Source organism: Odocoileus virginianus, chromosome 31 (genome assembly GCF_023699985.2).
Source record: "Odocoileus virginianus isolate 20LAN1187 ecotype Illinois chromosome 31, Ovbor_1.2, whole genome shotgun sequence".
Classification (NCBI taxonomy): Eukaryota; Metazoa; Chordata; class Mammalia; order Artiodactyla; family Cervidae; genus Odocoileus; species Odocoileus virginianus.
This window is the reverse complement of record NC_069704.1, coordinates 40,957,276-40,972,222: the sequence shown is the minus strand read 5'-3', so window position 1 is coordinate 40,972,222 and position 14,947 is coordinate 40,957,276. Positions and strand designations below refer to the sequence as shown.

The 14,947-nt window shown below is 52.6% G+C and overlaps 1 protein-coding gene across 5 annotated transcripts in view; it reads left to right on the top strand.

The window, feature by feature from the left end:
* BMP1 (bone morphogenetic protein 1) overlaps window positions 1–14,947 on the top strand; it is a 46,514-nt gene that overhangs the window by 20,117 nt on the left and 11,450 nt on the right. For all 5 annotated transcript variants that reach the window (XM_070459696.1, XM_070459694.1, XM_070459693.1 and 2 more), the window contains exons 9-15: window positions 7,322–7,424; window positions 9,137–9,253; window positions 9,491–9,636; window positions 9,746–9,941; window positions 11,584–11,709; window positions 12,527–12,687; window positions 13,313–13,493. In XM_070459696.1, the coding sequence (XP_070315797.1) occupies window positions 7,322–7,424; window positions 9,137–9,253; window positions 9,491–9,636; window positions 9,746–9,941; window positions 11,584–11,709; window positions 12,527–12,687; window positions 13,313–13,493 (1,030 nt within the window). The remainder of the gene's footprint in view (window positions 1–7,321; window positions 7,425–9,136; window positions 9,254–9,490; window positions 9,637–9,745; window positions 9,942–11,583; window positions 11,710–12,526; window positions 12,688–13,312; window positions 13,494–14,947) is intronic.

Below are 14,947 nucleotides of genomic sequence, written 5' to 3'. Positions count from 1 at the left end.
CTCCAAAGTCTACTCTTTCAACAGAACACCTTAAATAAATCCAACTGCTTTAGCGAATGGACTTTGACATCTGTTTGGCTCCTGAAAGGTTGTTTTTCACACGCCTCCCAGTTCTCAGCTTATTGCCAGCAATGCACGTGATATGTAATCTTATCTTGTACAATCACGAAAGTCTCGGTGATGTCAAACAGATGAAAGAATCACTTTGGAGGACTTCTCTGAGGATCCCTAAGTCTTTATGCTGCAAGTGATTAGCAGCTGCCCTGAAGAGTATTTACAGTGTTTCCCAGGCAACAAAGGGAACTCCTTTAGGAGCAGGAGAGTGCTTTCAGGACACCAGAGTCAACTGTTGCAGAGTAGCCAAGAAGATAAGAGTATACAGTGTTTTTTGGGTTTGGCGTATCCGCCCTCCTTCCCGTCCCTGCTTTCTGACTTCCTGACTCTTCCTCAAGGTCCAACCCAAATTCTGCCTCCTCTGTAAGGCCTTCCCTGACCCCTACTTCCCATTCCCCAACTGGGCAGAGATGACCCATCTCCTCCCTCCTCTGCAAGGCCTGGGCTGAGTCCACCCCTGAATCCCTCTTCTTGGGCACTGAACGGCGTGGGGCTCCGAGGATGGAGGGAAAGTTGATGCTCTTTCTTTGTACAGCTGTTGGGTAGAATTGATGGGTAGGCCTGGGGAGGCCACAGGGAATAGAGGTTAAGGGCATAAGTTTAAAAGCCAGAGTTTAAGCCTAGGTTTGACTCTCAGCTGTGTTCTTTTTTGAGTGTATATATTTGTTGTTGTTCAGTCCCTAAGTCATGTCCATCTCTTTGCAACCCCGTGAACCGCAGCATGCCAGGCTTCCCTGTCCCTCACTATCTCCTGGAGTTTGCTCAAACTGATGTCCGTTGAGCCAGTGATGCCATCCTGCCAGCTCATCCTTTGTCACCCCTTCTCTTCCTGCCCCCAGTCTTTCCCAGCATCAGGGTCTTTTCCAGTGAATTGGCTCTTCACATCAGGGGGCCAAAGTATTGGAGCTTCTGCTTCACCATCAGTCCTTCCAATTAATGTTCAAGGTTGATTTCCTTTAAGATGACTGGTTTGATCTTTCTGTCCAAGGGACTCTCAAGCATCTTCTCCAGCACCGCAATTCTAAAATTAATATATATGTTTATTTTTATTTATTGGCTGTGCCTGGTCTTAGTTGCAGCATGTGGGATCTAGTTCCCCAACCAGAAATCGAACCCAGGCACCCTGCTTTGGAAACACAGTGTCTTAGTCACTGGGCCATCAGGAATGTCCCTCAGCTGTGCTCATTACTGGATGTATGATGTTGGGGAAGTTGCTTATGCTCTCTGAGACTTTGTTTCCCCATCTGTGAAATGGGTCTGGTGATAGTACCTCCCTCATGGGGTTGATACAAGGGTTAAACAAGTTAATGTACATAAAGTGCTTAGGGCACTGCCTAAAAACAGTAGGAATTCAGTGTTAGCTGCTAGTATCATTCTGTGTGTGTGTGTGTGTGTGTGTGTGCTCAGTCATGTCTGACTTTTGTGACCCCATGGACTAGCCTGCCAGGCTCCTTTGTCCCTGAAATTTTCCAGGCAAGAATACTGGAGTGGGTTGCCATTTCCTACTCCAGGAGATCTTCCTGACCCAGGGATCAAACCCATCCCTCCTGCATTGGCAGGTGGATTTTTTACCACTGCGCCACCTGGGAAGGAAGTATCATTCTATAGTCCTGATCTGTTAATGAACAAGCCCTAGTCAACTTCCCTGGGTGCCTCAGTTGCCTCCCTCTATTTTCCTGGATTCTGGGGTGGACCATCCTGTGACCCAAATATCAGACTATCTAAACTCAACTCTAGGAGTGAAATCCACATATATTGAGTGGCATACACTGCCATATGGATGTGTGACACGTGTGTTTGATCCCAGTGTCAGACAAGGTCTTAAATTTGACACGTAATAGTTTAGTTCCCCTAAATTCTGTGAGGCAGATACTATTACCATTTGTTGTTGTCATTGTTGTTTAGTCACTAAGTCCTGTCATCCTTTTGTGACCCCATGGACTGTAGCCCACCAGGCTCCTCCATCCATGGGATTTCCTAGGCAAGAATACTGGGGTGGGTTGCCATTTCCTCCTCCAGGGGAATCTTCCTGACCCGGGGATCGAACCCACGTCTTCTGCATTGGCAGGTGGATTCTTTACTGCTGGGCCACCAGGGAAGCTCGCTATTGCCATTACCATCTTACAAATAAGAAAACAGGAGTTCAGTGATGGGCCTGAGATCTGCCTGAGGCCAGCCAGCTGGTCTCTGAGGATTGATGTGTTCTCCCGGCTCCTCCCTGAGACCGCCCAACATGCATGAGGAGTACTTCCCACACGCCGGGTTCCCCTGGGGACTCTGCACCCCTATCGCGTTTTCCCCACAACTCCCCAGTGGAATCCTTAAGATCACCTCCATTTTTCAGACAAAGACAGCGAGGCCCACAGTCAGGCTCCAGGCCAGAGTCACCAGCTAGGAAGTGGCAGAGCTGGCCAGGTCTTCCTTGGCAAAGGGCAGTGCCCCTGCCACCGGAGCACAGCTGTTTCCACACGACAGAAGTTGTCACAACTCTTAATTAGACACCTCCGGTCTCAATATAGCCACAGCTGTGCCTCCGTGTGAGATGCGCCTGACCGCCAGCCCAGGCCTCCTCCTCCTCCCTGTGCTGACCTCTGCTTTCCTCTTGCCTGTGGAAGGTCTCAGGTGGACCCTGTAGGCGTCTGCCAGGCAGGTGTGGTTTCTTTTTTGGGGGCCTGAATGCATCCACCCTGGACAGGGTCATGGTTGTTTCTGGGGCAGAAGGGAAAGTGGCTGCTGTTCTCTGTGCAGCTGCTGAGCTTGATTGGCAGGCTCAGAGAAGCCACGTGGAGCAGTGGTTAAGAGAGTAAGTTTAAGAGCCAAGAAGCCCTCACTTGGCCCTCTGCATTCCTTCTTCCATCCAGCCACTCTTTTTTTTTTTTTTTAAAGATTTATTTATTTTCTTTTTTGGCCATGGTGGGTCTTCATTGCAGAGCATGGGCTTTTCATTGCAGTGGCTTCTCTTACTGCGGAGTGTGGGCTTCAGTAAATGTGGCTCTTGGGCTTAGTTGGTCCATTACATGTGGAATCTTCCCAGACCAGGAATCGAACCCATGTCCCCTGCATTGGCAGGCGGATTCTTAACCACTAGACCACCAGGAAAGCCCCATCCAGCAACTCTTTAAAAGATATTTTTGTTGTGTGCTAGATATAAAGATAACATACGCATGTTATTAAGATTTTGAGCAATATAGACATGCCTAAGGTAAAAAGTGAACTTTCTCCCCTTGATTATCCTCTGAATGCCATTCCTCAGAGACAACTAAGCATTGGTAACACTTGGGATGTCCTCCCAAGACCCTTCTAGTGTGTGTGTGTGTGTGTGTGTGTGTGTGTGTGTGGTCTTCTGTAACTTGCCTTTCACTCAACAATAAATAATGATCATCGGTCTATGTCAGCACATATATTATCTACCTCAATCACTTTTGAGGCTGCTTGGCATCCCATCATCTTAATTTAATTATTTAATCACCCCCTGCAGATCTCTTTTTTTATATATAATTTTTTTTTTTTTTTACTGTGCTGGGTCTTCATTGCTGCGCACGGGCTTTTCTCTAGCTGCAGCGAGTGGGGGCTGCTCCCTAGTTGCAGTGCATAGGCTTCTCATTGCAGTGATTTCTCTCGTTGCAGGGCATGGGCTCGAGGTGTGCAGGCTTCAGTCTTGTGGCACGTGGACCCCGTAGCTGTGGTTTCCCGGCTCTAGAGCACAGGCTGAGTAGCTGTGGTGATTGGGCTAGGTTGTTCCTCGGCTGGTGGGATCCTCCCAGACCAGGGATTGAACCCATGTTTCCTGCATTGGCAGGAGGATTCCTTATGACTGAGCCACCAGGGAAGCCCACTGTGCAGATTTCTTGGTGGATGCTGATCTGGGTTTTTCCAACCTTTCATTACTACCAAAGTAAATATCTTTATACACTTAGGCAAGTGTCTCTGTAGAACAAATTCTAGAAAGCAAAATTCTGGTCAAGAAGCATTTACTAAGCAACGACTATGTGCCACGCACCGAGGATTCCATAATGAATTAAACTTTCTCTGTGGTCACATTTGGTCATTTTCTGAAAAGATAAAATATTGGGTAATAAGACGCTGGCTCTCGAGCAAGAGCTGGAACAGATTTTCAATTTCAGTTTTTCAGAATGCCAGGCCTTGTCTTTTTATCGTAATGATACTCCCGATGATGATTAATCGTCGTCATCAAGAGTAATAGAGTATGCTTTTGAAGGGCTCCCTGGTAGCATAGTGGTTAGGGTTCCAGGCTTTCACTGCCATGGCCCAGGTTCAGTTTCTGGTCAGAGAACTGAGATCCTACAGGCTGTATGTGTGAACTCAATCGTGTCTGATTCTTCGTGACCCCATGGACTACAGCCCACCAGGCTCCTCTGTCCATGGAATTTTCCAGGCAAGAATACTGGAGTGGATTGCCATGCCCTCCTCCAGTGGATCTTCCCAACCCAGGGATTGAACCCGTGTCTCTTATATCCTCTGCACTGGCAGGCAGGTTCTTTACTACTAGCGCCACCTGGGAAGCCTGTGCAGTGTGTCCAAAAAAAAAAAACAACAAAAAAAGAATAATATAGTGTACTTTTCAAAACATGATCTCACTTGATTACGTCAAAGCAGCAAAATTAATGAAAGCCTCCCCAACACAAACATATTTAAACTCATGTATGAATCAAAAGAAAAGATGAAAGGTGGACCATGGATTCCAAGCTAGGTCAGGATGACATGTGAATAAATGGGAGTGAAAGGCAGTGAAAATATGATGGACTCAGTAGATTGAAGGTTGTAGTGAATTAGAAGGATTGGGCTCTATGCACAGAGGGAGTGAGTGAGGAAAGATTGGGCCACATGGACAGAGAATGGGATTTGAGATTGTGGATGTTAACAAGATTCAAGGCATGATGTGTTGGCTGGGAAGGGGCAGAGAGAGGGTGGGAAAGGAGAGCAGGGAATGCAGAGGTCAGGAAATGGCAAGGATCATGCAAGTGGATGGTGAAATCATGAGGACTTCTGATGGGGTTGGTGCTAAAGTAACCATGAGTCAGGAGCTCCTCCTTGACCAGTGGTAGCACTGACCTTGGCTGCAGACAGCAGCTGCCAGCCTCTGCTGTGGGATCCTTTTCATTCCAGCCTCCACTCTGTGCGTTAGTCACTCAGTCATGTCTGACTCTTTGCAACCTCATGGACTGTAGCCGCCAGGCTCCTCTGTCCATGGAATTTCCCAGGCAAGAATACTGGAGTGGGTTGCCATTTCCTTCTCCAGGGGATCTTCCTGACCTTCCTGACCCAGGGATCGAAACTGGGTCTCCTGTATTGCAGGCAGATCATCTCAGCCATCCTGGAAGCTGTGGGATCTTTTTCATTCAAGCCTCCACTCTGTCTGCCTGTAACATTGCAGGGAGCCAGAGGGGAGACGGACTCCCTTGTCCCTTTCTCCTCCAGCAGGGAACCTGGTTCGCACCTGACAGGTGGGCCCCTCGGAGCTTCGCATGCTCACTGCACTCGGCTTGCAGATGGGCAGGGGCTCATTCTCTGGAGTCCCTGCTTGTTGGACTCAGAAAGTACAGCAAGCTTCAGGGCTCTCTCCAGAAACCACTAGGCAAGAAAGTGTGCTCCTCTACCTGTTCATGAGCACACCTACTGGGGAGACTCGGTACTTACCAAGGTGTTCGAGGTCCCTCCAGTGTTAGGTGAACATTTGATGAGTTCAAAGGCTGAAATTAGTTTATGTGCAGAAGGTGCTTAGGGCAGTGCCTGTACCCATGAAGGGCTGTGTCAGGGTGAGATGTCTTTCCTCATTTTACGTACTAAATAATTGAGGTTCAGAGAGGTCAAGTGATTTACCCAAGGACTCACAGCAGGAAAGGCAGAGATGAGATTCAAACCCAGGCTCAAATGACTGGGGCCTGAGTTTTTCACTCAGTGACCTTTTTAACATTTTGCTTTCTCTCTCTCTCTCTTTTTTTTTTAATGATTTATTTGGCTGCCTGAGGTCTCAGTTCCAGCAGGTGGGATCTTTCACTGTAGCACACAGACTCTCTAGTTGTGGCCTGTGGGCTCAATACTTGTAGCACAGGGTGTCAGTTCCTCTGAGGCATGTGGGATCTTAGTTCCCCTGCCAGGGATCGAACCTGCACCCACTTCATTGCAGGGAGGATTTTTAACCACTGGACCCCAGGGAAGTCCCTCATTAGGTGATCTTTTCATGCATGTCTTATTCTTCTAAGTCCTAATTTTCTTGATAGAGATGTGTGTGTGTGTGTGTGTGTGTGTGTGTGTGTGTGTGTAGATACTCAACTATACTGTATAGTTGAGTATCTTAAACCCATTCACGGGAGACATACAGACCGGATGCTGTCCTCAGCGGTCAGCATGAGCCCTGCTCAGGACCAGCATTTAATAAATATGTGATGATAGGTGACCTCTGCTCGTCCTCTCTGGACCCTGCATTCCCATTCAGATTCCCCAGTACCCAAATGCTGTCCTGGGCCCTTCCTATCACCAAGGAGACCTCTTCCCTCTAAAGATGTTGTAATTTATATTATTTAAGTTGACCACGAGAAGAGCTGGGTTTGTGTAACCCTAAGCAACGGCTCCTTAACTAAGGAGATCAGTAAAATGAGACCCTGGGTTTCAAACATATATTCAGCGAGATTCGTGCATTTTAAGTGAGGCCTGGCCTGGGATGTCTGAGAAGAATGCTGACTGGATCTGGCAGATGGCTGGGGAGGAGGGACATTTCTGTGCCAGGAGCTCCTTTTTGGAACTCTTAACTATTTTTTTAAAATTTATTTTTGGCTTCGCTGGGGTCTTTGTTGCTGAGCACTGGCTTTCTCTAGTCGTGGCAAGCGGGGGCTATTCTGTGGCGGTGCCCAGCTTCTCACGGCAGTGGCTTCTCTTGTTGCAGAGCACAGGCTTTAGGGTGTGAAGGCTTCAGTGGTTGCGGCGTGCAGACTCAGTAACTGTGATGCAGGAGCTTTTGTTGCTCTGTGGTGTGTGGGATCTTCCCGGACCAGGGATTGAACCCATGTCCCCTGCATTGGCAGGCAGATTCTTTAATCACTGGACCATCAGGGAAGTTCTAGAACTTTTAACTATTTATAACCCATGACAGATGGCCATATAAGGCAGGCAGCGGTCCTGGGACTGATGGGTGAGGCCAGCGAAGCGTGGGCAGCAGCATAACCTTCTCCCTCCCCCGTTTTCCCAGATCATTCTGAACTTCACGTCTATGGACTTGTACCGTAGCCGCCTGTGCTGGTACGACTACGTGGAGGTCCGAGACGGCTTCTGGAGGAAGGCGCCCCTCCGAGGTATGGGCCCCAGCCTCGCTTTGCCCCCTCCACAGCCGAACCCTTGGTATAATTACTCACATCACGGCCTGCATCCTCCCCGACGCCAACACCTGGCCAAGGGCAGCACCATGGCATGGAAGCCAGGAGTCATGGTGTAGTCAGTGCTGCCAGCTCCATTGCGAAGTGTGTGACTTTGGGCAAGTCCCTTCCCTAGTCTGGACCTCATGGAGACCTTGGTATGGGCTTCTGGGCTTCTCATAGATGATGGCTTATCAGTGTACATGGTGGGGAGTCATACCAGGTAACAAAGGGAGATGGACAGGCCCATCTTCTCAGCTCCAGGCTCTCTTGCTCATCTGGGCAATGTCAGAGGCTCTGTTTCTTTTTTGTGAGATGTGGCCTGAGGGTGCCCACGATGCAGCCTGGTGCATCACAGAGGCTGCATTCCTGGCACAATGGCCCAAACTTGTTTGCACAGGATGCTTTGTCTTGGGGTGGGGCGGTGGGGGTTGGGGAGTGGGTAAGTGGGGGATGGGTGGGTCAGAACCACAGGACAGAAGATGCTGTAATGGACATAGAGCCTGAGCGGCTACCTGAATTTTCCTTCTCCCATCTGGACCTGATCCTAAGTGGCTCAGGACCGCTCATTAGCCTTAGAACCTCTGCCCCATAGCTTATGCCTGAAGCAGGCCATCAAGTCCTCACTAACCATCTCCTTTCCCCCTCCAGTTTGTTTCTGATGTTGGCCTATTTCTTATTAGTCACCCAAAGCAGCTGTCTTTATGATACTTCCTGCTACGAAAGTGTGAATGTTTCCAAGATTGCAGTTTCTTTTTCACAACTTGCATTCCTAGGGCAGCACCCTCCATCCCCTGCCAAAAGTTGGGAAAACACCCATCTTACTAGGAACACACAAATCATCCCAAGTTGATTCTTAACTACAAAGGATTTCACAGATGGCCAACCTCACCCGCTTACGTGGATTCTTATCAGATTTTATGTCAAAGAAGGCATTTTCTGCCTCAGTCCCTGGATTCGGGGATTTATTTGGGCTCCTATGATACCCCCTACATTTGAGCAAATGAAAACATTTTGTCAGAGCCAAAGAAAGCTGTGTTTGCTTTTGGTTATTGCTTGTTAGCATGGATAGCAAGTAAGAAAAGATAGGTAATGATGATAATGCTCTTTTTAAAAAATGTCAGTAAAGCACAGGTATCCTTGGCCATGGGCTTCCCTGGTGACTCAGCAGTAAAGAATCCGCCTATAGTGCTGGAGATGTGGGTTCAATCCCTGGGTTGGGAAGATCCCCTGGAGAAGCGAATGGCACCCCACTCTAGTATTCTTGCCTAGAGAATCCCATGGACAGAGGAGCCTGGCGGGCTACAGTCCGTGGGATCGCAAAGAGTCGGGCATGACTTAATGACTAAACAACAACACCGTTGGTTTTGGTGAGGAATCCTCTTTCCTCCTAGACGCAGACTCCTTCCTATCCTTTCCCTCAAGTGCATGAAATCTAGAGTAGCCTCTGGCTCTTCAGGGCCATACTGGACCTTGGATCAGATGCAGGCCAACTGGAGTGTGTGCGGCCTTGGGATTGTACATCAAGGGCAGACCAGAGTCCAGCACCCCCCGCAGAGATGGGCCGGGCTCCCTGGAGTTGCAGCTCTGGGGCGAGAAAGGAGGAGGCCTCGCTCGAGTCTCACTGCCCTCTGCCCATCTCATCTGTGCAGGCCGCTTCTGCGGGGGCAAACTCCCCGAGCCCATCGTCTCCACCGACAGCCGCCTCTGGGTTGAATTCCGCAGCAGCAGCAACTGGGTCGGGAAGGGCTTCTTCGCGGTCTATGAAGGTACCAAGGCAAGGGGAGAGGTGGGGTCCCTGGACACCCTAGAGCCACTCCCTCCTGGCACCCCAGGGGTGAGGCCAAAGCCCCTCAAGGAAGGAAACGGAGATCCCAGTGGGATTGGCTGGGGCCTGGGACCCTGAGAGGCTGGGGGATGTGGGCGGGACTGGAAAAAGGAAAGAGGAGCTCAGAGCATTCTGACCAACACTCCACTCTTCCCCACCTTGTTCCCTGTCCCCAAAGCCATCTGCGGGGGAGATGTGAAAAAGGACAATGGCCACATCCAATCACCCAACTACCCAGATGACTACCGGCCTAGCAAAGTCTGCGTCTGGCGGATCCAGGTGTCCGAGGGCTTCCACGTGGGCCTCACCTTCCAGTCCTTTGAGGTGGGTCAGGGACCCCCCAGGATGGGGCCCACCTCCTGAGGGCTTCCAGGGCTTGGGCCTGGGCCACCAGGGCTCCTCTTGCTGATGAGCGCCCCACCTCCTCCCCCAGATCGAGCGCCACGACAGCTGCGCCTACGACTACCTGGAGGTGCGGGACGGGCACAGTGAGAGCAGCACCCTCATCGGGCGCTACTGTGGCTACGAGAAGCCCGACGACATCAAGAGCACGTCCAGCCGCCTCTGGCTCAAGTTCGTCTCCGACGGGTCCATTAACAAGGCTGGCTTTGCTGTCAACTTTTTCAAAGGTGCCTCCTTCCCCGCTGCCCCACCAGGCCCACCCCTGTGGCCACCCCATCCTCTTTGGTCCTTCTTTTTCTTAATTTTATTTGCTTGTGGTAAGAACACTTAGCGTGAGAGCTACACTCGGAACACAACTGAGTGTACAATTCAGCACAGGTATGGTGCTGTGCGCTCTGTCAGCTTGACTGAAACTTTTTTAAAAAATGATTTTAAATTTATTTTTTGGGCTGCACCGCATGGCATGGCAGATCTTAAGTTCCCCATCCAGGGATTGAACCCAACCCATGCCCCCTCCAGTGGAAACTCGGAGTCTTAACCACTGGATAAATGTTATCACTCAGTCGTGTCTGACTCTGTGACCCCATGGACTGTAGCCCGCCAGGCTCCTCTGTCCATGGAATTCTTCAGGCAAGACTACTCGAGTGGGTTGCCATGCCCTTCCCCGGGGGATCTTCCCGACCCAGGGATGGAACCCGAATCTCCTAAACTCCAGGTGGATTCTTTACCATCTGCGCCACTGGACCACCAGGGAAGCCCCTTGACTGAAACTTTATGCCCTCTGAGTTGTGACTCCCCACCCCCCAGCCCCGGCACCCACCATTCCACTCTTTAATTTTATGAATGTGACTTTTTTTTGATACCTTATGTGAATGGAATCATGCACATTTTCACTTTCTGTGACTGGCTTATTTTACTGTAACATAATGTCCCAACGGTCCACCTGTGTTGTCGCGTAGGGCAGAATTTCCCTCTTTTTTGAGGCTGAATAGTATTTCACTGTGTGTCCAGATCAGATTTCCTAAGCCTGATCCATCAGTGGCTATTGTGCATTGTGCTGCTGTGACCTCATTCCCACCTCATTGATTCACTCAACACACTCCTAGAGATGTGTAGACCCTGGTGCCCTGTCCTTGAAGTTATGTCCTAACCGAGCAGTAAGGGTCCCAGTGAATAAGTACATATAATACCTTGTTGAGTAAATGCCACACCTAGGTTAAAGTAGCTGGCTGATACACGGTAGGTGCTCGACTAACAGTTGACATAATTGAAGAGTTGCTTTGAAGCCCACACGTTTGTGCAGAAGGGATGTTGGTGAGAGGCAGAGGCAGGAAGTGTCATAGGAGCCCAGGGAGGAGGCAAGACAGTGTGGACTTTTTATCGGTGTGATTCTGGGCATTGAGGGCATTCTGCCCAAACTTCCTTTCCTTGTCTTAAGCTGGGGACAGCAACAGCCCCTCCATCACAAGCTTCACATAGGGATTGAAGGAGAGATGCAAGAATATTACTCAGCCAGGGACGGTGCAGGAGAGACACCAGTGAATGAAGGTGGTCAGAAGGAAGGCTCGGTGGGCACCATCTGTCCCTTCCTTCAGGGCTCTGCCTTTGGGGCTGTCTTCAGCCGGATGCCCTTGGGGCCAAGTGGGGTTCTGAGCAGCCGTGGAAGGCCGGGTGGGGCAGGGAAGCCCCTGTCCTCGGAGCTGAGTGGACAAAGGGAGGTCACAACTGACTTCTGCCCCTTGGAATGGGGCTAGGAGTGGTCTCAGCAGCCTGAGGGACCCTGGGCTTGACTCTCAAGCAGAGGGCAGGAGGAAGAGGGCCCCGGGCCCCAGACTGGGAGTCACTGACACCCTTGCTTTCTGACCGCAGAGGTGGACGAGTGCTCTCGGCCCAACCGCGGGGGCTGTGAGCAGCGGTGTCTCAACACCCTGGGTAGCTACAAGTGCAGCTGTGACCCTGGGTACGAGCTGGCCCCCGACAAGCGCCGCTGTGAGGGTGAGTGCCCCAGACCGCCCAGGATCCTGTGCCCTGTCCCCTTCCGGGTCTCTTATGCCCCTCACACAGACCTTTTGCTGGAAAAACTAGGATTCCCTGGCACTGTGGTCACCACTGGTGGATGAGGAATACACTGTATATTTCAGTCCCCCAGAACACACTGTGACCAGGTGTGATGTACTTCGGTTTCGTTTTGTTTTCATTCTTGTTCTACTTTTTAAATGCTGATCTTGATTGATTTCATCACCCACCAGAAGGTGGTGATCCACCATTTGGCAATTCTCGGACAGGCACAGAGTTTCAGCCTCTCATTATACATGTTCCCAGGAGGCTAGTGAAACCCTGTCTGGCTAACTGACTCCAGCTCAGCCTGATCTTGCTGCCGGCTTCTCTCCGCTCGCCTCCGAGCAGCTCCTTCTCCTTGCCTCCTGGTCCCCACCTCCCAGCCCTCCCGGCTATCCTTCCAGTTCCTCCCTGTCTTCCCCGCCCACTGCCAGTCCCCTCTGCCTCCCAGCCCCTTCTGCCTGCTCGCACTGACTTTCTGGAGCCCACCCCCACCCCAAGCAAGTGCCTGGCCTGTTCTCTCGCAGAGAAAATAGAAATGACCACACAACCCCTCAACGCCCTCTACTCTGAAGACACCCCCTCACCCTGCCTCCTTCCCCTCTACCCCAGAGAGACCAGACACAAGCCCCCGCCTTGGGCTGGGGGAATCCACAAGCCCTTCCTCCCGCCTTCACGCGCCCCAGCCCATGTTCATGCCCTTTCTCTAGAGCCGAGACTCCTGGGGGGTGACACTGCCTTCCTTGTCCTCCAGCTGCCTGTGGTGGGTTCCTCACCAAGCTCAACGGCTCCATCACCAGCCCGGGCTGGCCCAAGGAGTACCCCCCTAACAAAAACTGCATCTGGCAGCTGGTGGCGCCCACCCAGTACCGCATTTCCCTGCAGTTCGACTTCTTTGAGACCGAGGGCAATGACGTAAGTGCCCGCCCCAGGGGCTGAGGAGACTCAGAGAGGTCCGAGGTATGGGACCTCGGCTCAGTGCCTGCTTCCTACCCTCTGAAAGGAACACTCCAGGAGTGTAGAGGCGGAGAGCTCAGGGAAGCACTGGGGCTCAGGGAGGAGGGCCCTGAAGGCCAGGGAGCCTGTGCAGGTGGGCGTGAAGGATATGGAGCCTGGGCGCCTTTGGAGAGCGGCAGGGCTGGGGGGCTTGTGTGGGGAGCACAGGAGGAACTGACGGGGTGGGGGTGGCACCATTTTTTAATTATTAGATGTGGCGAAAGAGATGTGGGCTTCCCAGGGGGCACTAGTGGTAAAGAACTCGCCTACCCATACAAGAGACACAAGAGATATGGGTTTGATCCTTGAGTTGGGAAGATCCCCTGGAGGAGGGTATGGCAACCCACTCCAGTATTCTTGCCTGGGAAATCCCATGGACAGAGGAGCCTGGCTGGCTACAGTCTGTGGGGCTGCAAAGAGTCAGACATGACTAAGCACACACACAGTAAAGGCGAAAGGACCTGCAGAATGAGGAGCCTCCCCGGGGGTGGTGGTCAGGAGCGGCTTCCTGGAGGAGGTGGCCTGGAGCTGCGCTGCCCCACAGGTGTGCAAGTACGACTTTGTGGAGGTGCGCAGCGGGCTCACGGCCGACTCCAAGCTGCACGGCAAGTTCTGTGGCTCCGAGAAGCCCGAGGTCATCACCTCCCAGTACAACAACATGCGTGTGGAGTTCAAGTCAGACAACACGGTCTCCAAAAAGGGCTTCAAGGCCCACTTCTTCTCAGGTAACCCTGGACTGCCCCGCCTCGGGCCCCACCTCCCCTTCTTACTGCCGCTGCACCCCCGCACTCCCCAGCCCCTCCAACGCCGGGCAGCACGGTCTGTCCCCTGCTCCCCCCACTGGCCCTCCACCACCAGGCCAACCCCTTCCTGCCTGAACGCCTCTGTTTCTGAGCCCTCAGGGCGGTGTGGGAGCCACCCTGAGGCTGGGCAGTGCTTAGACCTGCAGAAAGGAAGGGAGAGGGCGCTCCAGGGCTTAGGAGCCCCAAGAGAGGGCCAGCCCTGGGAACAGGGAGCGCAGTGAGGTGGACGCTGCCCCAGGCAGAGGAGGACGGTGTTTGTGTTGGACTCTGGGGCAGATTATCTGGCAGTGGTTGGATCTTTAATCAAACCCTGCATGTGCCACGTGGGGTCATGATGGGGGCTTCACAAGAGATGAGGAGTCCCTCCCATCAACCCCAAAGCCTCCCCACTTCCCCAAGGCCCATGGTGGGGGGACTCAGATCCAGTCAGCGCTTGTCTGTTGCGAGCTGCCGCATGTAAGGCTAGGGGTCCGTCCCTTTGATGGCCCCATCTCCGGGCAGACTCAATGGTAGTCAGAGCCCCTGCCCAGCCTCTCCGAGCTGGGACCTCCAGGGGTCCCCAGACACCTCTCCCCTCCTTTAGTAACCCCCCGTCCTTCAGCCGGGGCTAGGCTGGGAGGAGGCTGGTAGTCTTCTGGAGGCAGTAGGACCTGGGGCACCGACAGCATTTAGGGTGGGAGTGGGGGTTGGGGGCCGTGGACTGGCTGGAGTGGCCCAGGGGTCCTTAGCACACCTAGTGGGCCGGGCATGGTGGCAGAAAGGCCAGAAGCCCCCGGCCGGGTCCCTGCTGCCTTCCTTCTCCCCTCCTCTGCCCGGAGTCCTGCATCCTTGAGCCCCCTGTGGCTGCCCTGCACCCCCGCCTACCCCACTGGATGCCATGCACCACCCCTGTGCACTGGTTCCCCGCTTGGCACTGCCAGCCACCCTGCTCTGCATACAGTGCCCCCCCGCCCTGGCCCCACTGCTGGCTGAGACCACCCCGCAATGCAAATCCCTCTCTTCCCTGGGAACACGCCCAGAATTCCTCAAGGTGCTCACCAGAGGGCCGAGGGGACGTAAGATCTGTACTCAGGGGTAGGCTCGGCGCCAGAGAAACCATTACCTGCTTACTCTTGTCTCTTCTGCTCTTCTGTTGCTTAGTCTTGGGGGGCTGTGGGGGGAACCAGTACCACATCTGTCAGACCTAGGGCCCAGGGCTCTCCACCCATGGTCGCTGCCCTGCCCTGGCACACCACTGTGCGCACCCCACCCTCAGCCCTGCATAGATGCACGCGCACACACACACATGCACACACACATGCAGTGCCCCTTTGCACAAGAAACCTGCACAGGACCCTCACCACTGGGCGTCAAGGTTCAGCCCTCAGGGCCCCCTG